Raw genomic sequence first — 8,803 nt, 5'->3', positions numbered from 1 at the left:
AGATTTTCATACACTTTAGAAAGATTTTAGATATCCTATGATTTTTTTTATAGACAAGGTAGCTGGCAGTTTCTGACTTAAACCCAAGTTTCCAAAATCTAGTTGAAAAGGCTTTTTATTACATTCCACCTGAGAGTACAGAATGTGGAAAAATAATAAGCTGGTGCTAATAGTCGTCTTAATTGATTGTGAGATTATGATTTTATCTTATGTGCTGGGGGTAGAATTCATTCCCTCTTCTCCATGACATTTTTCATAGATTACTCCATACCATTAATAGCTTAATAAATACATTTACTTTGTGTTAGTTTTCCAGATCAAGAAATTCGTAAAGTGGCTGTTCAGCAATTAGACAATCTTTTGAATGATGAACTACTGGAATATCTCCCACAGCTGGTTCAGGTAAGAACAGCAGAATTTCCAAAGGATTCTAGGATTTTAACTAATAATCCTCTAAAAAGAGTTTCCAGTAAGTCAACAGTAGACTATATAAAGTGGTATTGTAATTTGGCAAGCCAGAGACTAAATTATAGCTCGTGTGTCAACTTAGGTTAACATAGACATTCTTTAGCCCAAACTGATAGTTACAGAAACTATCTGTAAGAGCCAAAGAGGAAATTAAAAAAAAAAAAAATTATCATTTAGAGTTGGGGCAAAATAAAGAAATAATGGTGATGAAATCTTTCCATCTAACTATGTAGAACAATTAAAAATAAAATGAATGTTACTTAGAAAATAGTCTTTCCTAGGCAGCTCCTCATAATACATGGGTTTCTTGCCTATATCTTAGACCATTCGAACATTGATTATCAATCTATAAAAGTGGTTTTATAAGATAATACCTGAATTCTGCCAACAGATACTGCATATTAGCCACAGCATTAAATATCACATTGTTGGAGTTATTTTAGGAAATAATATGGCCACATAAATGAAATATAGAAATATGAGCAAAGACTGATTCGGTGTTAATATTTTGAAAAAGAAACAACCATATATCTTGCAAATGACCATGTAAATGATTGAATGTCAAAATTACAAATAATATTGTTTTCCCAGGTTGACTATGTGATGAGGGCTGAAAAGGTAGTTCTAATACAGCAACCTTTATGCTTTTCAGGTTTTGTTTTGTTTTTTAACTCTAATGTTTTCTTATCTGAAAGGTCAGATTGTAATTACAAGCTATCTTAAATGCCAAGTGACTTAGTTTTTGAACATTTAAGACAGAGAATTTTTTTTTTAAAGATTTTATTTATCTGAGAGAGAGTACAATTGGGGTGGAGGGGGAAGGAGCAGAGAGAGAAGCAGACTCCCCACTGAGCACAGAACCTGATGTGGGGCTTGATCCCATGACCCTGAGATCATGACTTGAGCTGAAGTCAGACACTTAACTGCTTAACCAACTGAGCTACCCCAGTGCCCCTAGGACACAGAACTTTGAGACTAATGGGGGAAACCTCTGTCAATGACTAGAATACCATATTGCTTTGCACATGGAATATGCACTTCTCTGAAGGACTCCTAAAGTGAAAGCTGGTTTCAAAATAGCTATACCATATAGTTACTTATACAGATTTCACAGTTGTGATTTTTCTATACTTTTCAGGTTAGTGTAGTGCAAATAAAAATTAATCAAACTTGTAGGAACACTTCATCTATGATTCATGAGTATTGGCAGCATGTTCTATCTAACCTAAATCAAAAAAGTAAGTTTTTACAAAATTTTGTGTATACTAAACCTATTTGAAAATGGCATTCAGAATACATACACAACGCACTCACCACCAGAAATAACACTGAGAGCCATATACCTGCAAATTCAAATTCATATGACAAGACACACACAGAATCCAACATATCAAATACACAGAAGTAAAATTAGGAAGTGCAGCAACGACTCCCTAATTAAAAATGAAGATAATAAAATGTTTTGGGATGGAAAAAAAATGACTGGAAAATAAAACTGGGGAAGAATTTTCAAAACATTTATTACAGAATTTGCCCCATGCTCTCCCCTAACTTCAAAACTTGAAACACAAAAAACTTTTGAAACATAAAATTCTACCCTACTGATTATTTTCTTGAAGTATGTTATTTTGTTATGTATTATATTGTTAGAATTATGCAGGATATATTAAAGAAATAAGACAGGACTCTAAGTCCATAACAAAAACAGAACATGTTGTTCATAGCCAGAAAATAATTTAGACCTGGACCCAGAGGTTACAGCAAACCGCAGGTCAACACTCTGTGGGTAGGTTCCAAGAACAGTTCATAATAATGCAGTGTGCACCAGAAATATTGCCAGCCTCCTAAATGGTGAAGTAGGAGTGAGGGGGAAATTGTACCAGTGCACAGAGTGATACAGGGAGTCTGGAAACAAGTGAAGCAATTTAAAAGCAACAAGTATTTATTCAAGAAGAAACAATGGAGAAACCCAAAAGGAAAGCTAAAAAGACAAGCATGGAAATAAATTATAAGATATCTCTCTCTTGCTCATGTGCTCATGTGATATCTTATTAGGGCATCAACACAACTTATGGACCTGGTCAGCTAGTATTAGCAAGTAAGTGAAAACAAGCCATGGCTGCAGTTTAAGAGAACATACATTATGGTCTTTATACATTCAGACAACACTAAGAGTTTATGCAAATTTGCTGAAATCATCTTTATGAAATCAACTTCATAAAGTTTCCCATCCTTGAGTATGGTCAGCATATTGAAATATTTCTTTAGGTGTGTATGTGAGTGTGTTTTGTGCCCACTTTTGTCTGCTGTCTGTACGGTGGTATAAAACCTGGCTTGAACTCTGTGTGTGTTGGGGGGAAGCGGCGGTGTGTGACTTAAATGGCTATTGAGCAACTAAAGATAGAAGCTTTGCGTCTTAAACAGGGAAGGAATTTTTTCTGAAGAGATCCTGTTTTCATTTTCAAATATATTCAGATTTCTGGAAGAATGATGGGGTCCAGGTACTCCCTGTGGACGGGGAAGCCCCTGTAGAGTACCTAATTTGAATTAGGCTCATAAGGATATTAGGGGTTGCCATTACTGCCTGTATTTTCCACCAGGTTGGGTTTCCGAGAAAATCTTAAGGAGCTTTTTACAGTAGAGATGAGGGAAAAGATTTGGAAAGGTGTTGACTTGGGTGGCACCAATCAGCTTTGAAATCTCTAAAGTTTTAGGTTCTGCAGGATAATACTGATGTATCAATTGGTGATTTCAGTTAAGGCTTTGAATGTGCATTAATTTCATTCCCCTAAGAGGAGAAGTCTCTACTATTGAATAATGCCATTTTTATATCTAGGACACTAATCATGCTATGTATTTTTGTGTGTGCCAGGATTTTCCTTCTAGGCATGGTTGAACTCCACCAACCATCTGCTCTTATTTATTACCCTGTGATACTAAAGCATAAATGAGAAAGAAACTTCACAAATTCAAACTGTGATGTGTGTGCACTACATTATACACCAGCTAATATGGTTATCTTATAATATATCAAATATAATCAAATATCCAATATAATTTTAACATTCTGTTAAAATGTTTAGGCTGTTTTCCTTTGCCTTTTCATAAACCTCATTAGGCCTTTTGTATTCTGCTAAAATTTTGTTACTGAGAAGTGTAAATTAATTATATCTCTTACTTCAGGCTGTCAAGTTTGAATGGAACCTTGAAAGTCCTCTGGTACAACTCCTATTGCACCGTTCATTGCAAAGCATCCAGATTGCCCATCGTCTTTACTGGTAAGATAAATTAAAATAGGATAGGATACCTTTTTTATTGTCAACTTCTCTCTGTGAGACAGCATTAGAAGATGTAGAAGATTTCCTACCTTGTAATTGATATAAGCCTCCACTTAAAGTTCAGCCAAATTAGAGTATTTGTCAAGTTTTTTTATTTATGAGTGCAATTTAACTGTCATCATCCTCAAAATCTTCCCTTTATACAGTTACTGCTGTTTAAATCCAATCTGATTTTTAAAGCCAGATGATATCTTTCCTATAGCTTTATTTTTTCTTTAAGAGAGACTGAGGGAGCACACACACATATGTATGGCAGACAACATCTACTAGCTTCAGTTGGTAGTAAAGCACTTTAATTAATAGTAAAAAGTCACTCTCATTTTTTAGTATGTTTTTCTGCTTCAAGAAATGTTACTCATGTTGGCATTACTCTGCCCATGAAAATAACTCAAGCATTTCATAACAAAGTAGAGATACAAGGAATTGTTAGGCGCCAGTGTTTATTCTGATGTTCATTTTCATTTCAAATGTTTAATATGAAAAGCAGAACATTGTCCTCTACTATGTCGGTATAGGGAGGCATCAGACACGTGACTAGCCCTGGGCCCTTTGTTGAATGGACTCTTTCATCGAGTCTTGAATGAAGTCTTACTCTCCCCAGTTTTTCAGTCAGCTACTACCTTGCTGAGGAAACTTAAGTGACTACACTTCGTGGTCTTTTGTTCTCACAGTAAAACTAGGATCAAGTTACCAGGGCCCAGCTGTGCACTTGCAGGCTTGTGACAGAAGGGGGCAGAAGAGGGCTGCTTGAACAGTCAATCAGGCTTGATGCCAAAACAGAGCTGACAGGGCTTTAGAGCTATTCCAGGAGATTGACCCAATCAGGTATTAGGCAATCGATATCACTAGTGAAGTCAAAACTGGATTGGAGAGAAAATATGAGCAGAAGTCAGGGACTAATCTAAATCAGGAATTAGGACCCAAAGAACAAGCTGTTGGTTGCATCAGTGTTTGCTGGTACTGAATGACTTAAGGCAATGGTATTTCTGGCACCACAAGGCCTTTCTTTCCAAGATGACAACAGAATTAAAGGACCAAATCCTACAAGCTTTAAAATGCCACTCATAAAATTGAGATGATGCCAAATCTCCCCATTCATTTTCTAAGCGCTCTGTCCTAAACTTTTCTTACCTAGATTTTGGGATAGATTTCTCAAATCAAGGACTGCTCTAAATAAAGTGAAATAATGTGGAAATTTTGCATCATATGATTGAAGTCACACATGTCCCTCTCATCCTTTCTTTCTTTCTTTCTTTTTTTTTTTTTTTGAAAGAGAACTTTCTATTACTTTTATATACAGAATATTCAACAGTGTCCACTCAGCCCTGTTGGGTGGGCAGTTTTTAGTTTTTGCCTTTTCCAGTTGGCTATGCAAGCCACTCTCTTTGGACCCAGGACATTGCTTCCCCAGTGGCAGCGGATCTCATCGTATCTGTCATTGTAATTGGTCCTGATGGCTGCTACCGGCTTAGCCAGAGCTCCTTTGTCTTCTGAGTTAATCTGTGTGAAGACAACAGTGGTGCGGGTCTTCCTGTGGACCAAAGACCCCAGCCTGGCCTCCCTCTCATCCTTTCTCCTAAATCATCCTTTCTCTTGATACCTGAAGTTCTATCATCAGTGAGTCAATGCTTTAGATTAAGTATTGTTCCCTCCAAAATTTTTTTCGCTCATGATAAATTAGATGATTGTTTCTTTATTTATGTAACAAATCTTGAGATACTAGACCCTGTTGAACTATGAAGGATAAAACAGAATAGTCCTTGCCTAAACAAGCTGACAGGATAACAACACGACAGCTAGCAACCGGGCAGCAGGGAAGATCCCTTGGCTAGGTGAGAGAGAAAACTGACAACAAATCCTGTCCACTTTATGGTGATCCATTCCAAATACAACTGCAAGGTAGAGAGGCAAGGCTGGCCATCAAGTCAATAAAAAAGCCTAAACATGCACTCGCTTTCTGCCAGAGTTAAATACTGATGAAGGCATACAAATGAATACACAGAGGAGGTAAATGCTCTCTCTGCTTTGAGATCTGAAACACTCCCTGAAGAAAGAGTAAAGAGCTGTACTTCAGGGAGTTATCACAGTGTAATAGAGCATGCATGATACAGAATCAATAGAAGGTTTTAAAGCCTCTCCTTTACCTTCTAGAATCATTATATTACTACTGACTAACCTTTTACCTTCACAATGTAATGAATAATAAATTATTGCTTCACTCTTTTATAAAGGAAAGATATGTCTTGTTGTCATTTAATATTGATCTCTTATAATCATCTTTCACCTTACTATTCTCAGAAAAGTATACACAGGATGAAATCTCTACAATAAGCAATTCACTAAGCTAACAATAGCTATTCTCTACCTCAACCAACCTGAGAAAAAGTAATGGATATTTTTAAGAAAGTGTACATGTTATGCAATAATCTGTAAAATCCATTAGCATAGTTTTCTAGTTGAGGCACAATATAGGAACAGCTGGGGCTTTTTTTTTTGTTTTTTTTTGTTTGTTTTATTTCTATGGGAGAAAGGTTTTATATAGTTCTTTTCATAAACAGATCTTTAAAAACAGAATATAATTTTAAATTAATTTTCATATATCATTTGTGTTATTTCTTTTATTAAATATATGAAAATAGAATCTTATAATCTCTTACAAAGTTCTACCTCAAATCAATACAAAAGCCAGTAACAAAGCTACACCTTAAATTTATCCCTAATTTAAATGATGTCCTCTTCAAATTTTTCTATCTTGTTTAAAAAAAAGTAAAGAGTTATAAAAGTGATCATTTTGTGCATATATACTGACCTCAAATGTTGGAACTTGCACCAGATCTGGCATTTGGGAACTGAACTTTCTAATCCACTCTTCAGCAATTTTTCATTACAACAGCGACATGCAATTTTATCACTGCTTCCTTAGATAGTAATCTGGTGTTCCTATAATAGTATCAGTCTTCCTTTGTCATAGTTCATGGTAGAGATTTGGGTTAAGGCCTTGAAAAACAGCTTTAGATTGTTAAATATTTATTTTTTTCTCAGACTACAGGTTTAATTTAGCCAATAAAATATATGGTCAACAAAAAGGAATCTGTTCTTCCTTAATATGACCTTAATATTAGTAATTATCTTTGTCTTCTAATAATATTTGAATTTGATCTCCAAAACAAATAGATAATAAATACTCATAGAGTTACAGGATTTAGGAGTCAGATGGAACCTTATAAATGCTATAGCTCTTTTTTTTTTCTCACCCAGAAAGGGATATCAACAAATTAAGTGATTCATCTAGTTACAATCATCTAGCTAGCTGAAGAATTGAGTTTAAAATAGTTTTTTTCATGACATCTCATGCCCCCTTCAGGTCTCTTTCCAATTCACCACCCACTTCTAAGAAAAGTACAACTTGAGGAATTCACAGAATGTTTGTTTGTTTCTCTATCAATGATTAAGGACTCATTCAAGTACACTAAAGTGGTGACTTTTCCTTAACTTGAATGCAAAACTGAAGAAAAAAACAATATCCCCAATTGAGAACTTTATATCTAATACTCAAAGTTCTTGCCATTAGGTGTCGGCATAACCCACAACTGCTGTCAATTATAATGTTAATAAATAGGCATTTGGAGGAAGCTCCAAAAAAATTATATAGTTGAAGGAATTTTGAAGGGAACAGTAGGGTTTTTCCCAGAATTTTTCTTTTGTAGTTCCTGATTCATTTTTAAAACACTAAATTTATTCACTAAGTTTTACTATTAAACTACAAGTGATAAGAAAACAATTCCTGAGTAGTTTACTTAGTAGACTCATTTTGTACTTATCTTTCAGTACTTATTATATAAAACCAAGACGTTATGTTATATAAAACCAAGACTCCGTTTTCTCTAAAACATTATTTAATTAAGCCAGCAATATGCTAATGAAATTCAAGTCAACCCATTTCATCAAGTTAAATGAGTTAGAAAATAAATTCGTGTAGTCCAGGCCAGAACTTGGCAATAATAAAATGTAAGCAAAATCCATCTTTAGTTTCCTTCTAAGTAAAAATATCCAGTAAGCAATTGGATATAGAATCCTAAAGAGCAGGAGAAAGATCTGGACTGGTAACAGAATGGGAATGTATCTGCATATTGATGGTACTTGCCAAGTTTCCATCTTATGGTTCAGTCATCCCCTGAATTTGGAGTTCTCACCCAGATTCCTTGTACCTTCATCCAGATTTTTCAAGAGGTCCAGAACATCATGTCAAAAGTATTTTCAGGAGCCAAGTCAAGAAGGAGCACATAACCTCTTTTGCCTGCATTCCATAGGTCAAAAGTCAGTAACAAAACTCCATCTACATTCAAGGGAAAATAGGAAAGCAGACCAGTATATATGTCTATATACAGAAGCAAAACGCTGTTTGATCTGGTAAATCCAGAGCAGTGTCTGCCACAGAGGTAAAGCAAGTTATAGGACTGAAGAAATTTGACAATTAAGCTGTAGAGAAAGAGGACATGGAAGGAAAACCAGTACTTACTCTTAAATATATTAATTGGCTTTCTTTTCAAAAGCTAAGATTGATCTCAATAGACAAAAAAGATAATTGCCCAACCACTGGAATAGAATCATTATTTTGGCAGACATCTTTTAAAAATGTCTTTTGTCCAATTATCCTGTTAGTATTTCCAAGAGATTTAACCAATGGGTATATTTTTAAACCATTTTACCTAGATGGCTCATTATGTAGCGGTGATGGGCAACTGGTATCTTAGCCCAAGAGGTCCCAAACTAAATTAAATATTGCTATCCTCTCCTTCTCATTCAGTCCTTGCACTCACTATATCCAAACCTCCTTTTTTATATGTAGTATCCTGGTTAACAGCTACCACCAAGATATCCAACACAGAAAATCTGGGAAGCAATATTCCTACCAATAACCTTCCTCATTCAATCAGCCCTTAAGACTTGGCTATTGTTTCTTATAAATATGTCTTAAATTTTTCCCTTTTCTATTT

At 35.1% G+C, this 8,803-nt stretch overlaps 1 protein-coding gene across 2 annotated transcripts in view; it reads left to right on the top strand.

The window, feature by feature from the left end:
• The window catches only part of PIK3C2G (phosphatidylinositol-4-phosphate 3-kinase catalytic subunit type 2 gamma), a 354,996-nt gene that overhangs the window by 153,839 nt on the left and 192,354 nt on the right, over positions 1–8,803 (top strand). For both annotated transcript variants that reach the window (XM_004755743.3, XM_004755744.3), the window contains exons 17-18: positions 309–402; positions 3,652–3,746. In XM_004755743.3, coding sequence (XP_004755800.1) covers positions 309–402; positions 3,652–3,746 — 189 coding nt within the window. The remainder of the gene's footprint in view (positions 1–308; positions 403–3,651; positions 3,747–8,803) is intronic.

The sequence above is a fragment of the Mustela putorius genome, unplaced genomic scaffold (genome assembly GCF_011764305.1).
Source record: "Mustela putorius furo isolate JIRA1106 unplaced genomic scaffold, ASM1176430v1.1 tig00537227_pilon_pilon_pilon, whole genome shotgun sequence".
Taxonomy (NCBI): domain Eukaryota; kingdom Metazoa; phylum Chordata; class Mammalia; order Carnivora; family Mustelidae; genus Mustela; species Mustela putorius.
This window is presented reverse-complemented; position numbering and strand designations above follow the sequence as displayed.